The sequence below is a fragment of the Canis lupus genome, chromosome 36 (assembly GCF_003254725.2).
Source record: "Canis lupus dingo isolate Sandy chromosome 36, ASM325472v2, whole genome shotgun sequence".
Taxonomy (NCBI): Eukaryota; Metazoa; Chordata; class Mammalia; order Carnivora; family Canidae; genus Canis; species Canis lupus.
In genome coordinates this window covers 24,852,829-24,869,891 of record NC_064278.1, presented here as the reverse complement: position 1 = coordinate 24,869,891, position 17,063 = coordinate 24,852,829, and the positions used below count along the sequence as shown (strand labels likewise).

At 47.3% G+C, this 17,063-nt stretch overlaps 1 protein-coding gene across 3 annotated transcripts in view; it reads right to left on the bottom strand.

Annotated features, from left to right (window-relative positions):
* The window catches only part of ITGA4 (integrin subunit alpha 4), an 80,011-nt gene extending 70,108 nt beyond the window's left edge, over positions 1-9,903 (bottom strand). Inside the window, exons 1-2 of one of the 3 annotated variants that reach the window (XR_007408535.1) lie at positions 9,582-9,858; positions 8,484-8,605 (exon numbers count right to left, since the gene is read on the bottom strand). Coding sequence is in view for 2 of the 3 variants with exons in the window: in XM_025460382.3 (XP_025316167.1) it covers positions 8,484-8,605; positions 9,582-9,784 (325 nt within the window). In the remaining variant the exon portion in view is untranslated. Of the gene's footprint in view, positions 1-8,483; positions 8,606-9,581 lie in introns of all 3 variants that reach the window. The other 2 variants (XM_025460382.3, XM_025460383.3) reach the window with 2 other exon arrangements.
* Between the last annotated feature and the right edge of the window lie 7,160 nt (positions 9,904-17,063).

The window sequence follows — 17,063 nt, the reverse complement described above, 5'->3', positions numbered from 1 at the left end:
AGGTGTGAAGTATGTGAGAGAAACAAAAGTCAGGAGCTGCATGGCGTTGGCCACTGCAGGGAGAGGCAGAGCTACCGGTGCCAGAGGACATGCCTCTGTCCAAAGTGTAAAGGAAGAGAGGCGATGCCAGATGATGATTTGTGGACAAAATAATGATATTCCAAAGAATACTAACACCCTTTCACAAGACAACAAGAATGGTACGGGGTGAGGTAGAAGGCAGACTTCCCAAACATACGGTCTACACTGAAGGAATCTTCCACGTAGGGAGTAGTTCTGAAAGGACGTGCCTGTTCCATTTCACACAAATCTTTCCTACAAAAGCCATCTGACAACTAAGTTTACGTGCTTACTATTTCTGAACACATTTTCACAGGATTCCAAATAATTTCTACGAGAAAGATTCCTTGTTTGAAGCTTCTCGGGGGCATCAGAACAAGCACACTGCGCTATTGAACACTTGTAAGTCCACTTCCCTGTTCTACTGTGAGGTTTCCAGCTGCCTTAAAATTAAAAAAAAAAAAAAAATCCCTGCTCTTAGAGATGGTCAGTTCCAAGCTCCGAATCTCAGGAGTAGGTATTATTATTGTTTAGGTTGCCTGATGAAAGCAGGCAAAATCATTGGGAATCCAGGCTGGCCCAGACGTCCCAAAGTGATGCTGAGGTGTACAGCAGAGGAGTCACCCCGAATCTGAGGAATGCATCCATCCATTTCACATTTCTTGAACGTTCCCCATATGCTCATCAAAACTCGTCACAACTGGCTCAACTACTCAGGTGTCTGCTTTTCCAGAAAACCTCACTCATCATTTAACAATTTCTTCTCCCCACCAGGTCTCTCTTGTCATGTTTAGTACATATTCTCATGATTAATGACCCAACATTTACCTCTTTTGTCACCTAGAGGGAGTGATTGGAGGGCTTTAGCCATGTCTCGCTCGACTTACTCTTCCGACTACCTAGCACAAGCAACCAATAAAAATGTGTTTAATTCATGAAGGAAGAACCCACATAAAAGAGTTGTTGACACTTGCTACCAATATTTTCGTACTCCTCACTTCTCCTCCAGCCTCTGCAGTCTGGCTTTGCCACTAAAACTGGTCTTGCTGGGGTTACTCATGAACTATTTCTCTCTACATCCACTGAAACCTCCTAAGTAAAAACTTAAGTAAAAACCTTGCTTGACCTCTTGGCAACTTTTGATACTGCCAACCACTCAACTCTTCCCCGGATCTCTCATCCTATGACTTGCACAACGCCGCATTGACCGGATTTCCTTTTACCTTTCCTTTTACCTCTTTAGCTTCTCTTGAGTGATTTTTTTCAGCCTCCCCTTTTCTTCTCCAGTTGTTCTCAACCATGGATGAATATTGGTATCATCTGGGGACCTTTGGAAACTCTACTAAGGGTTCTGTCCTCAATTTCCCTCGTGTGTGTGTTGGTCAGGCGCAGTGGTTTCCACACCACCACCAAGCAATTCTCTGACCCTAGCTGGGTGCCCTACAATTCAACTCAGCTCTGACACTACCTGGCAAAAGCATCACATCTCACAGGTTAACGACTTAGTCCTACAAGACTGACCCATCCTCAATACACACACACACACACACACACAAACACGCTTCAGATGCCAATCAAAAGTCCAGGTTGTCACCTCTACTTGTAACCAACTGGCTCTCAGGAATTCCAACTACCCCATCCCTGGGTTTGATTAATTTGCTAGAGCACCTCACAGAATTCAGAGAGGCATTTTCCTTACTAGATTACTAATTTATTATAAAAGAATATAACTCGGGAGCAACCAGATGGGAGAGATGCACAGGGCAAGGCCTGGAGATGGGGTATGGAGCTTTCACTTTCTCTGAGCACTTCACTCTTCCCCAAATCTCTATGTGTTCATCAATGCCGAAGCTCTTCCAACAACCCTGTCCTTTTTATACAGGCTTCTTTACAGAGACATGACTGATTAAATCATTGGCCATTGGTGATTAATTCCACGTCCAGCCCCTCTCTCCATCCTGGAGGTTAGGGGGTAGGAGGGAAAGTCCCAACCCTCTAATCCCATGTTTGGCTCCACTAGCAAGCAGCACCCCTCATCCTTACGTGGGGTCCAAAAGCCACCTCTCTAACAAAAGACACCTTTGTAGCTCTCTTCACTTAGAAAATGCCAAGAGTTTTGGGAGCTCTGTGCCAGAAATAGGGAAGGAGACCAAACTATATTTCTTACTATAAATCACAATGTCACACCTGCCTAGATCCAGTTGCAGAGATTTTATTTATTTAGGATGAGCACAGCTATTCTTTTTTTTTTCTTTTAAAGATTTTATTTATTTGAGAGAGAGAGAGAGAGACAGCAAGAGAGAGAGCATGGTGGGGGAGGGACAGAGAGGGAGGGAGAAATATTCCCCCTCTGAGCAGGAAGTTCAACGCAGGCTTGATCCCAGGACTCCGGGTTCATGACCTGGATCCAAGGCAGATGCTTACCCAACTGAACCATCCAGCAGCCCCGAGCACCAGGGTTCTGAAAGCCCTACAGGAGAATCTAAGCTGCGGCCAGAGTTGAGCAACACTCTTCTAGCCACTTCTCAAATTGTCGGAATCCTCTGGGATCTCTCCTGGACTCTCTGGTCAGCCTAGAGAGTTTCCAGGCTAAACTCATGAACTCCCACGGCTCCGATTACCATCTCTGTCAACTGCGGTCAACTCCACAAATTGCCACCGAGGACCTCTCGGGCCCACCAGACCCATACACCCAACTGATTACCAGAAACTTATTTCCAGGTCTTCTGTGGACAGCACCACCAGCCATCCATCAGCCCCAGTCAGCACCTTGGGTGACACCTCTGGAACCTTCCTTCCCTTTTCTCTCTCTCATTTAATAATGACCAAGTCCTGGGGAGTCTGTCTTCCAAGTAACTGTGGAGCATCTGTCTTGCTCTGTTCTTGCTGCCGCTGTCTTAGTACAAGCTCTCATCATCACCTATAGTCTGAGTTATAACAAAATCTTACTACGTTGTCTCACTCACTACCTTCAGCCTTGACTCATTTACTCCGGAGCATTCACTAGCCCGCAGCCACAAGTATCCGTCTAAAACAGAAATCTGATCCTCATCCCCAGCTTTAATTACCTATGGGAAATTCTTACTCCTTAACAAGAGCTCACAAAGCTGGACAAAAGTAATCCCCGCCCAGCTCTCCAATCTACCATCCCCTTCACTCTCCACAGTCCAATTTTATGCATTTTTCTTTCACCTCAAAGACGCCATGCTCACAGGGACCTCAGGGTCTTCACACATTGCCTACGTGGCACCCTTTCCCATAAACCTCCTCCTTTAGCTAACTTCTGAATTTTATTCAGTTCTGCACTTGAACATCAATTCCTCAGGTAGCCATCCCCTTACTTTCCTAGTTAGATTAGATCTTCTCACCACACTTTCCTATCATACCCTAAACCTATAGACTGTAACCCCCCTCGGCGCAGGGACCATGTTTCTTTCCTATATCCAAGTTCTGGCCCTCTGGCACCCCTTGGGAAATGAATGAATGAATAGATGCCCCACATGTACGGCAGATTGCCACATCTAGCTCTAGAACTGTTGCCAAGGGGAGATAATTTCAGTCATTAGGAATATTAGTGATCGGGATCCCTGGGTGGCGCAATGGTTTAGCGCCTGCCTTTGGCCCAGGGCGCGATCCTGGAGACCCGGGATCGAATCCCATATCGGGCTCCTGGTGCATGGAGCCTGCTTCTCCCTCTGCCTATGTCTCCGCCTCTCTCTCTCTTTCTCTGTGACTATCATAAATAAATAAAAATTAAAAAAAAAAAAAAAAGGAATATTAGTGATCAAGTAAACTCAAGGCAAAAATGAAATGCATTTAAAGAACCTCAGGTCTCACATTAGGTGGGAACCATTCTTTTAGAGATAAGAGTTTGGGCAATTGCTGGAGATCAGGAAACTTAATTCTCTTAACATGATAGTTTCTTAATGAAGCGCTCTGTCTTGATTTTCTGCATAATTAGAACCCATGTTCGGGCGGGGGGTGCAATTTTTCAAAATGACCAATCTGTATCAGTCTCAGCTTCATAAGGAACCACTTAAAGAGTACTGAAAATGAACAAGGAAAGTTATCAAGAACATATTGGAAGTTTTGACCGTGTGAGGTTTGCCTTTTAATGTTAAGCTAATAATTCCTGCAAGTCGGGCAGAGGCGAGAATGAGGTAATCATTAGTTTAACGATGCAGTGCTAATTAACCTCTTCCGAATAGGTTATGTAATATAACCCAAGAGGCTGGCTAGGCTGATAAAATTCTAGAAGGAAATCTGGAGGGGAATAATGATGACTGACTGGTGATGAATCATTATTCTTTCCAGTAAAGAAAAGAGAACCACAGGCAAGAGCCTTAAAGGTTCTAATAACTATGCAGCACCTGGCCTGGAAAAGAAAAGTGAAAGACCTACTCGCTTATGCACAGACACTGGGAAAGCACCTGTCAACAAGTTAGTGTTTTTTCATGCAGGGAAATTAGATTTCTCTAGAGCAGTGCTGTCCAATAGAAATTATAATACAAGCCACATGGGAAATGGTTAATTTGATAGTAGTCACATTTAAAAAAAAAGTAAAAGAAAGAAAACCAGCTTTAAAAATATACTTTAAAAAAATATACTTTATGCAACCTAACACATCCCAGATATTATCATCTAAAAACGTAATCAGCATTAATTTTAAAATATTTATTTTGACACATATTAATATCTAAACAATTAATGATATATATATATATATACATTTTGCACTAAGTCTTTGAAATCCAGCATTTAATTTACATTACAGCAGCTCTCAATGCAAACTAGCTATATTTCATGTGCTCAAGAGCCACATATGGCTACTGGCTACCATGCTGGGCAATGGAACTTGAGACTTCATTATCCTGATAAGTGTGTGAAGGTGTGTGTGTGTGTGTGTGTGTGTAGCATGAGTAAAATGCTATTAGTGGTGACTCCAAAGTAAAGAAAGATCTGCAATGTCTTTTGAGTAGCAAAGTAAAGACAATCTTTTTAGTATAATTGTATGATCACCTGTGTATTTTAGTATGTTCTAATTCTTGGAATATTGGTAATCCATAGATGGTCTATGATTACATATAGTAACGGAGTCATTATTTGTAATGCCTTAATTTAGCAACCATCTGTGATCCACGTTTCCTTAAAAAAAAAAAAAAAAAAAAAAAAGAGCCTCAGCAGGGACACAGAAGGCCCGAGTGGAAAAGCAACTGGACATGTGAAATCACCACGTCCCCCTCAGACCCAACATGTTGGTGAACATGTCTGGGTTCAGACCTTCCCGATGGGGAAACCACCTTCCTTTGATTCATGGGGGGGGGGGGGTACCAAAGGAGTCAGAGGAGAGACACTTCTCAGGCAGGGAGGGAGGTGGAGGCAGCCTGTTTGCATGCAGGATATAAAGCACCTCTACTCCAGTCAATTCTTCTCACAAAAAAGGGGTATCTTACTCTCAACACCTGACACCCTGAACGCTCTAGATAAATGGGCATCTGCTGCTCACTTCTGATTATGGCTAGAGTGAATCTGCCACAGTGTATGACAACGCTATCCAGTGATGGTGGCATGCTATGGGAGGGGACTCATCTCCTCTTTTGAAGGAAGGAGTCCATCTGAGTCCAACTTTGATCTGAAATTCTAACTGGGACCTAGAGACCAGTCCACGAGGACAGTATTTAAGTTACTAGGAGATGGGTACCACGTTTACGAGCTCTTCCAACGTCATCTCCCTGAAGGCAACTTAAGTCGTTCCAAAGGAAAGAAAACACCCGACTGACCCGGCAGTCATAGCTCAATATTTAGTTACTATCAGATTTTTCCAGTTGGGTCAACAAGAAACTATATTTCATCGTGTTTCATCTCAACGGTTACCTCATACTTTATACATTTACCTTTTTGTTTGGTCTATTAATCGTCCCTATTTCCTAACCTCAACCTGACCATAAAAGGTAACATACAGATATAGTTTTAAGTAGAAAACAGAGATAAAAAAGAAATAAACTAACACTTTTTAAACATCTGTTATACATCAAGTATCAAGCTAAGCATTTTCTATGCATGAGATAGTGACCCCCATGTGAGACAGGATAACTGAAGCCATCCCCGTACTCCACAGAATAGGAATATTGTAAATGTCCTTAGTCACATACTTTTTTCTCAAAGCTTTTTCATAGAAAATATTCCATAGTCCACAAACCTGATGATAGTCCTTAAATGTCTTTCATTACCAATTTATTGTTTTTAGTGTTTCCTTTCTAGACTGCATCCCCAATCTCTATTAACCAGAAGCATCAGCCTACTTCTGAGTTTGTTCTGAATGGCAGCACACAATTTCTTTATTGAAGGAAGAGAAGATGTTTTAAAATGACATATGAGAAACAACTTCTTTTGCAAATACAATTTGCAAAATTGTCAATTCTTTTGCAAATACTCCAAGCCATTACCGCAGCTAACGTGTTTCAACCAACTGATGGACCAGAAAATTTGTCTTCCTTTTTGCCTTTTATCTCAGTCAACACCTCTTTTTATTGACCAAAACTTTGAAACTTAAAAATGTCATTTGGCTTATCATTTCTAATTAATTCTCTTGTTCATCAATCAGGTTGATGACAATCAAACTTTCACTTTGCCTTTATTCAGTTACCCATCCAACAAATCTTCACTTAATTCCTGTTTGTGGCACATCAACCATGTGCATATTTCTCTAAGGATGTTTCTATAGCCAATCCCTAAACTCCACGTACCCCCCCCCCCAAATTTAGGTTTTCCCTCAATTTCGACAGGAACTGTTATCTCAAATTGCATGTAATATCAGGACATGATCTTTCCAGTTAAACACAGACGTCTAGAAATAGATTCAGTGCCCTTCCAGACAGGAAGTAGGAGCTAAATACCACTAGCTCTAATGCCATGGATCAGGAAACTGCGACAGGACAACAGAAACAAAACTTTTCCCTGATGAGATTTGGTCAAGATCCTCTGGCAGAGCAAGTTTGTCTCCTCCATTCATTCATTCTTCATCCCACAACTCTGTCATACAATGAAAATTATGCTTTGCAGAATTATTCCAAATGGATCAGTCTACGGAAGTTATGTTTTCCAAGTCGGCCTTTTGGGATGGAAGATACTTAGTGAGAGGCTAGTGCTTATTCTACATGCTGCAGACACCAGCCAGACTTTTATGGATGCTCTCTGAGTCATGTGCATACCCTATTTGAATTCATTCTAAATGAGGGAAACCAGCTTCCCAGTTGGAGATAAAGCAAAGACAACTAACTATAAAAAGAAAAAGGGGTTAAAGATGCAGTGGCTTATCCCAAAAGTCTATTTATAGCTGAGATAAATATGAAAAAAGGGCCAATTGTAACCTTTTATTCACCACTTACAGATGATGTATCAGCTCAGCAGACAACACATGGGACTCTTCATTTAATTTTTATTTGTGCTGAAGATGCACAAAGGAAAGGGCTTGGACTTTGGAACCGAGCTGATTGGACTGACTTGCCCCATCTTTGCCTCATTAGCTGAGTAACTTTAGAAAAAGTACTTGCAAACCCTCTGAGTCACACAGTCCTCGTGTAAAGTAGGAGCAACGCCAACCATGACCCACTGGAGTTTTGATGGGGGAGATAAAGCATCGTGTTTAGCAGCGTCTAGCCTTGTTTGGAACCAGATAGGTCTAAATTAATATGAGTTCCCCTTTCCTCCCCGCCACGTGTCTGTACAAAACAACTTTGCTTTTGGCCTTGAAATATGAACTTTCTCCCCTCCCCCATCAAAATACATTTTTTTCAACTCCCCGCCTGCCTAAGTAGAGACAGAAATGACTTCATAGAGGTAGCGGGAGGGAAAAATTAACCTCGACCCCTTAGTCACCGTCGTTAATTGTATCAATAAGGGGGATGCCAGTTTTTGCTGGTGCTCTTCTTTTGCATTTCATATTCTAAATAAAACCATAACATTTTCTTTTTTTTTTTTTCCCCAGCCAGCCCTGAGGCTAGATGGCAGGGTCCTGATCCTCGGGCCCCTTTGCCTGTTCTTGGACAAGCCTGAGAGGTCAGAGTTGGACACAAATGCTTCAGTGATGGCTTAGCCGGGGCCTGTGTCCTTGTGCACGGGGGCCCGAACATGGGTGGTGCGCAGGGGGGGCGGAGAGGCGAAGAGGACCCCTGGGGCCTCTCCTGCTCCGTGCTTTCCCGGTCATGGGCAGAGCAAAGGGCGGGAAAGCGTGCACGGTCGGACGGACAGACGGGGTCACCTTCGCATTTCCCAGGTTCGGTGGCTTGCGGTTAAGAGCGAAAACCATTCCTCTTAAACTAGCCGAGGGCCAGCGCGCTGTTCCAGGGCTCGTGCAGCACGAGGGCCCCTTGCTCGCCTCCCCCTCCAGCCCCGCAGCCCCCAGGGTCCCGGACGCAACTCACCGAGCTGGAGCTGTTCGCACGTCAGGCCTGGGTTCCCGCCGATCCTGCAGCGGTAAATCGCGCCGGGGTTGACCACCGAGGCGTTGGCCAGCCAGCGGGCCGTGGGCGCCCCCACCACGAGCCTAGGGGACAACCGTGCGAGTGCGCGCAGACGTGAGCTGGGTCCCCGGGGCCAGGTTCCCCCCCCCCCCCCCCGCCAGCTCCCAGCTCCAGAGCCCCGCGCCTGGACGACCTCCCCCCACCCCCCCGCCCCAGGCGCCCCCTCCACCAGCCTGGGTGACAACCATGCAAGTGCGTGCAGACGTGAGCCGCGCCCCCCCCAGCTCCAGAGCCCCGGGCCAGGGCGCCCCCCACCCCAGGCGCCGCTACCACAACCCCAGGGGACAACCGTGCAAGTGCGCGCAGACGTGAGCCGGGTACCCCCAGCTCCCAGGTCCAGAGCCCCGCGCCTGGCCGCCCCCCCCACCCCCCGGCCCCAGGCGCCCCTACCACGAGCCTAGAGGACAACCGTGCAAGTGTGCGCAGACGTGAGCCAGGTCCCCCTCCAGCTCCCAGCTCCCAGCTCCAGAGCCCCGCGCCTGGGCGTCCCCCCGCCGCCCCCACCACGAGCCTAGGGGACAACCGTGCAAGTGCGCGTAGACGTGAGCCGGGACCCCGAAGCCAGGTCCCCCCCCCCCAGCTCCCAGGTCCAGAGCCCCGCGCCTGGCCGCCTCCTCCCCCCCCCCCCCCCGGCCCCAGGCGCCCCCACCACGACCCTAGGAGACAACCGTGCAAGTGCGCACAGACGTGAACCAGGTCCCCCCTAGCTCCCAGCTCCCAGCTCCCAGCTCCAGAGCCCCGCGCCCGGACGCCCCCCCCGCCGCCCCAGGCGCCCCCACCACGAGCCTAGGGGACAACCGTGCAAGTGCGCGCAGACGTGAGCCGGGTCCCCGAAGCCAGGTCCCCCCGCCCCGGGCGCCCCCACCCCGAGCCGGGCCAGCGGCTGGCCGTCGCAGCGCTCCCCGCCGGCGCCTCCCGAGGGCGGGGAGTTGGCCGGGGCTCGGGACCCGGGGCGCCCCCGCCCCCGCCGACGCCCCCGGCGCGGTCCCGGCCGCTCACCATCGGTTGGCGCCGTGGCCGTGCAGCACCAGCGAGTAGCCGAACAGGGTGTTGGGGGGGCCCCGGTAGAGCAGCGCGCTCTCGGTGTCCACGTTGTAGGGGCGCCCGCTCGGCACCCGCAGGCACAGCAGCAGCAGCAGCAGCAGCAGCTCGCGGACGGCGCCCCCCCGGGGCCCTGGCCCGCGCCTCGCTTCCCCAGCCATGCGCTCCCGGAGGGGAACATCCAACGGCGAGCGGCCGCCGTCCCCAAGTTGCGCGGGACGAGACGGTCGGCCCGGGCGGGGGGGCGGGGGGGCGGGGGAGCGCCCCGAGAGCCGCGCGGCGTGTCGGGCGCGGCGGGCGGGACGGACGGAGGGAGGGAGGGGGGAGGGGGAGGGGGAGGGACGCACGGAGGGGCGGGCGGGCGGGGCGGGGTCGGCGTGGGCTCCGCGGGGCCGGGCTGTGCGGCGGGGACCGCGGGCGCTCTGCGGCCCCGGCCCCTGGGTGGGGTCCCGGGCGTGGTGCGGAGGCGCCGGGCCCTGCGCGTGTCGCCGCGCGCGGCTGCAGGGGGCGCTGGGGCACCTCGGCTGCGCGGGGCGCGCGTCCGGGCCGGCGGAGCCCGGGGTGACCCTGGGGCGCAGAGCTGGGCCTGCACCCCCTGCGCCGGGCCCGCGCGCACCCGAGCCCAGGCCTCCGCGGCTGCACCCACCCGGGCGCCGGGACGCGGCGGGGAGCCGTCTGCGTCCTTCGGGGGCGCTTGGGGTCTGCTCTGAAGGTGGCCCGCGGGGGCGCGCCGGCGACCACGCGACGCGTTCACCGAAGGGCCTTAGGTTAAAAACCAACTTGAGAGCCCCCGAGCCCCGCTTTTGGCGACGAGGACCTTAGGGCTGCTTCCTGCGGGGGCTCCGCACCCTCCCGCGCGCGGCCCCTGCTCCCCGCTTCCCGATGATGATGCTCCTCCTTCCCAGGCCTCCGCCACCGGATACACCTGCCAAGGGGGTGGGGGTGGGGTAGACCCAGGCCGAGGTCGAGAGGCAGACACCATCGGAGCCCCTGAGAATGCCCTGGAGCCCCACGGCCCAGCGCTCCTGACCTGGGGGCTGATGTCTACCCTGATGCCGTCCTGGTGGGCCTCCGGTTCTGGAGCGACTGGAGAGACACAGCAGGAGATGCAGGTCCAGTTACTGATTACTACTACGTGAATTTAAAAAAAAAAAAAAAAAGGAAGGAAGGAAAGGGTTCATTAAAGCCAGACTGAAATAGCACATCTCAGGTTGTAATGGCAGACGCACAGTTAACATAGTTATTCATCTCTTCCGCATCCTTATTGAGCAATCCTGATGCTAAGCCCACCGGACACCTCGGTGAGCAAGGCCCCGCAAGCCTTCAGGAAAACTTTCAGCCAAGGGGTCCATAGACACACTTTTGCTAACCAGAGCAAGTTCTGAGTGATTTAGGGACCCTTCAAAAGAGGTTTGAAGGACCCAGAGGGGGGAGCTAGGCTGAGCAGCTTGAAGGGAGGCATGAGGGATGACCCGGGCAGGGCCAGGCAGGGGAACAGGGTGAGGCAGGTCTTGGCTGGAGCACTTAGCTGCGCACACCCAGGGAGGTACTCCTGGAGGCTCACTAGGGAAGCGAGCACACACCATGAACGTCCCAAACCAGGTTAGGAATTTTCAACTCTGTGCTCAGGTGGACAGGATGCAAGTTGAAAGATTTGTCTTGGGCTTGGGATGTGTAACAAAAAAGACCGAACACAGAAAATCTAATTTTGGAGGCTCCCGCAGCAAAACATGTCAAGATGGTAGTGACCTGAACTAGAAAGGAGAGGTAAAGGAAAAAAAAATAGATTCGAGAAATCTCTGCAAGATAGAACCCATAAAATCTGGTGTTAGTAGTGGTAAAAATGAACGTAGAGCAGAGGCGGAGTCAGAGTGTGTGAGTTCGGGATCTGGGTACATGGTGCTAATTCAGAGAGAAAAAAAAAATGCACCAGAGGACTGGTGGAGTGTGAGATGTTTGTGGAATGTTAACATATTATAGCCACACCCAACCCAATAATTTTTACTCTTTTGCCAACAGACCACACGAGAGGAATAGTAACTCTCTCATTACCTGCGACAAAGAGGCAAGTAATGGTGTGTAAGCAATCTATCATAAAAATGAAATGAAGTGGCTTCCAGAAAAGTAGCTATCAGGGCCCAAGTTGGAAGGTCTTGTTCAGTTTTTCCACTCAGGGTGTATTTCTTTCTGAGTAGATCTGTGCACTGACTTCAGCCCAGTTCTACAACCAGCCCCTGAGCTCAGCAGTCCCCTCGCTTGCAGCCACAGCATTTTCAGTTGAGGCTGGGGAACCAGATATGTCAAGGGCACTCCCACACCCTCCAGACTCCGGCCGGGCGCTGACCTGAGCACCTCCCTCTTTCTTCCCCTCCCTTCACCAAACCTTTATGCGATGACATCCACTCGACATAACTGTTTCCACAGCATAATCAAGAGGAGGAGCGGTCAGTAGGGCATCTCGATGCGGCAAGTGATTGTGGTTATAATTTCACCACCTTTCTAGAAGCAGCTACCCATCACCACTTCACACCCTACATTAGCCATGAGTTTCTTTCCTCCGAGGCATAGAGAACAGTGCACTTTTCTTAAGTCGGTGGGAATAAAGGGCGTTTAATGTTGCTGGAGATACTGCTATCTCCCTAATCCGTGCTTTTGTAAGCAAGTGCGTGCAGGGGGAGAAGGATAGGACTTTGGGGAGAAGAGAAGGACTTCTCAACATGACTTATGCCTATTCCTCACCCTCAACTGAACTTGAATATGCATCCATCCAATTAATACGTGTCGTTTGACCAATAGCGTTCCAGGTGCCCAGTGTGTGCCAGGAGCTGCATCAAGGACCTGAATAATAAAAAATAAAAAATAAAAGGACCCGAATAAGAGTAAGAGATGAAATACAAGTGATCTCTGTCCTTGGTAAGAAGTCCTCCCCAGTAGAGAGGATTCTAATACAGGCTCGCCCAGCTTCTCAGAGTGAGCATTTCTCTTTCTTGAAAGCCTCTCTTCTTGGAATACTACCTTTGTGAGCTTTTTCCCCTTTTCTATCTGGCCACTGTGAGTCTTCTTCACTGCCTCCTTTTTCTCCACAAGTGCTAGAGAGCCCCAGGGCTCTCTTTCCTTCTCTTTCCTCCCATGTTAGGAGACGTAACCCATTTCCTGTGTCTTTAAATACCAGCTATATAATACTGTTAGTTGCCACCAGGAGTCCCCAGTTCATGTCTCCCTGTCTCTCTTGAGAGCTCCAGATGCATATGTTTTACTGCCTACCTGACCTCTCTATCTGAATACCTAGTGGGCATTGTGACCACAACATATCTAACACGGAGTTCCATTCCCGCCTCGAGTCTAAACTATTCCTCCTCCCAATCTCTTCCTTTCTCATAAATAGCACTCCATCTACCCAGTTGCTCAGACCAGAAATTTGGAAAATAATCCTTGATTTCTTCTTCTCTCCATTCCCCACATCTAATCCACCAATCATCAAAGTCTATCAATTAATTCAGTCTTCAAACCCTTCCTCAAGATTGTCTGTTGATCGTCTTCTGTCCTGCTGGTACCCTCTTCCAAGAGCAGAAATCTCATCTGGGCTTTTCAATCATCCACTACCTGGTTTCCCTACTCATCCTTCCTTCCCCACAGTGTCAATTTTCTACAAAGAAGCTAAAGTGAACTTTTAAAATTCTACATCAAATCATGCCTGCTACTCCCTTGTGTAAATCCTTTAAATAATTTCCCATTGTTCTTCTAGCACAAACTTAATGTGGCCTCCAAAGGCCCCGTGTTACCTGGCATCTGACTACTTTGCACATTTACCATTGGCCACTTGGCCCAGGTCATGTTGCTTTAGCCACATAGGCCTCCCTTAATTTCTTTGAGTGCATCGAAGTCTCTTCACCCCTGGGGCTTTTGTCCATAATGCTCCCTTCGCCTGGATACACAACCTCTGACTTTTTCACATGATTCATATCTTTCTTCAGTCTTAACCTAAAAGTCTCCTCCCAGAGGATTTCCTTGCCCACCCATTTAAAATAGGTCACCACGTTGTTCTTTCACAGCTATGTTTTTCCTCTTCAGAGCTCTTTAACTCATAATGATATATGTATTTACTTTTTCATTTTCTCTTTCTCTCTACAATTTGAGCACAGAACACTTGCATGGTTTTGTTGCAGTTGTTCACCACTAAATCTCCAGCACCTGATAGTCTGGCTGGCACAGAGCAGGTGCTCTCTAAATATTTTTTGAATGGCCCTTACATGATTTGAACTTTTTACATTATTAATGTCATACATGGAGAGAAATCTAAATGCTTATGAGTTTATTTTCATGCATTATTACATGCAAAGCAATGTGTTAGGTCCCTTTGTAGATGCAAAGACATAATATAAAGATAGGTCCTACTCTCAAGCAGCTTATAATTTTCAAGGAGGCAGATGATACGCTTTAGAGAAGCAGACAATATAGTCGAATGTGAATGTCATATACACCGGGGGGAGAAGAGACAGTTGTTTGCTAACAAATGGTGTTGGCATAAAGGGCAGTCTCGAGGCCTAAATTTAGGTAGAGTGTAAGGCGGGGGAAATGAAAGAATTGGTATATATAATACACTGGGGAGAAAATTGACATGAATTGTCAATTCACGGAGAAGTAGGGTATGACGGGCATTTTCAGGGTAGGCGACTGAGACAGTGGTGATACCATGAAAAGCAACACTCAAGGCAACTAGGGAGAAAGAGAGGGAATGGAGAGGAAAGGGAGAGTGGGTTTGGACAATGCTGAGTGAGTTTTAGAGATGAGTCTGAGAGAGTAGAATAATCATAGACCTGTCTAGCGAGTACTGTTTGTTGGTTTTTTTTTTTTTTGCTTCTATTTCTTATTTTTTAAAAAGTACTAAAGCATGCAATAAGTGACACTACTAGTGATCCATAAAGCAAATGCTTATAATCTCTCCCCCTTTAACCTTTAACCACCCTCCTGAGGCACTTCGTCCCCTTCCCTCAATAACTTGACTGCACTCAGGTGCTTGTCCCAAGGTCTGCTCTTGGGGCTCAAACTAAGACAATCCAAGGGTTTTGTTGTTGTTGTTTGTTTGTTTTATTTTTACAGTAATAAAGTTCCCAACAACAAAACGGAAGCTCAAAATTCTTTTATCTTGAAAGAAACTATTTGCTCAGATTTCCTGATACTTGAATGTAAATACCAGTTGACAAATTTGCTTTTAAAGAATCATGAAACAAGGCATCTTCTGAATCTTAAGGGTTCAGAAAACTGCTGCGAAACGGTGTGGAACACGCCCTCGAATTCCTCATAGAAAACTGAGATGCTGGAGCATCTATCCAAGGACTCAGGCTCTACTGGTAGGAGGTGAACCTCCCCACAGTTCACAGGGAGGCACACTCCCAGGCACGCTAGGAGTCCTCAGGCAGAGGAGGACACAGACTCCACGCAGCAGCAGGGGAGCTCAGGTCACCCCGAAAGGTAGGTCGTCCAAGGTGTCTGTTACAACTGCCCATCAAAACCTTGGGTGGGAAAAAAACAAAAAACAAGCAAACTAAAACAAACCTTGGGTGGTTTGTTGATGTTGTTCCAACCTGACTTATAATCTCTTAAGTTTCCTCTGTTTGGATGGAGAAAATGAGTGAGTGTGGGTAAAGCCCTTAATACACTACTTAGCACATAATCAGTACAGGATAAATAGTAACCCTGACTCCTTCATTCTTCTTTTCTTACCATCATCATCATTAATAATATAATTTATGTAGAAATAAAGTACCTATAGAAATAAACAATGTATGGAAATCTGAGCACAGGGCTTATATGTGGAAGGTTGTCTAAGTTAATAGCAGGCATTTTTTTGGGGGGGTCTCTAATTGCTTACATTTCTCTATTCACTCATTCAACAAATATTTATTGAGCACCTATTATGTATAGCTGAGAGAGGCTATAACGTATAGCCTGCGTAACATGGTATACAGATTTGGGGTCCTTATCCTTCTTAGATGTGCATCCCAATAGGCAGTCAGGCAATAAATAATAATCATTCCCTATTTTTAGTCTTGTGGCTCAATGCATTGACATATGTAAACACATGATTTTTTTTTTTTTTCCTACAGCACAACTATGAATATGTCATTTCCCCACTCAGGGACTCCTAATGCTCCTCCCCCAACTTAACCCAATTAAATTAGGGTTTCTTACCTGGGTTGAATACCTTCCATGCTTGGCCTCAAGCTAATTTTCTTTTTTTACCTACCCCAAACGTAACCTATTTCTCCTTCCCTCTGGAAATGTTTCCTTTAGTTTGGGAAATCAACAGACAAATAACTCTTTAAGACTATAAATAACTATTTCAGCAGGTACCAAATGCCATACACAATGGAACATAACAGAGAAATTCAACAGTGTTTTTTGTTTTTGTTTTTGTTTTTTTTTCTTCTTGCTGGGGTGTTTGGGGCAATTTTCCAGAGTAGAAGGGCAATTTTGAGAAATTTTATTTTTACAGTCTTCCAAAACTCCTGAAACTACTGTTACTTTCTAACTTCTTAAACCAAGTCTATTTCATGCTTCAGTTCAGAAAACGAAACAATTGCTCCTCTTGTTCCATGTATAGAGGACCCCGTATAAAGCCATTTTCCCCCCAGAGCACATAGTTATTACGTGACAACATTTTATCTCGTAAGTAATCTGACCCGGGAGATTGGGTTTGGGCACTGGAATGATTTAACAACTGGTCCACGCAGGGATCTCACAGGTTCACATGACAAACAGATAGTTCGCGGTGTCACTTGCCTATATTCTCAGAGGGTCGAGTTGATGCAAAAGTGCTGTACACCAGTGTCTCATCCAGAGCCTCTCGTATGATGACCTCATCTGGAAAAACAGCATTCCTAGGCATTTTGGAAAGAGATGTGGTGCATAAACAGTGTGAAATTGTTTAATCATGGGTAAAGTTTTATCACACAATAAACATTTACGTACACATGATCCAAGCGCTTTGAAGACACAAAAGAAATCAAAGAGACCTTCGTATTCTTGAATAGCTGGCAACCTGATTACACAACACACACAAACCTGAAACCAGAAAACAACGTCAAAGCAACAGAACAAAATACATTTAAATACAAACTACACATAATACAGCACCGATTTGATAATGTAATAGCGAGGTGTTGAAAGTAGCTAAATGCTTTGTGGGGGGACGGACTGAAGGAAACAAAAAATCGAGTTTAAGCTAACTTCCTTTCTTTTCTTTTCTTCTTTTAAAACCAGACCACTCTGAAAGAACATAGAGATTATTCCTTGTAGACCAGATAAAAGATAAGAGAACATCAGAGACTAAAATATCATCAGTAAATAGGAGGAATGTAAACAGTGCGAAGGGGCTATACCACAGTGTAAGGACAGTAGTGAGACATAGAAAGAAAAATAATTTGATGTACCAACGTT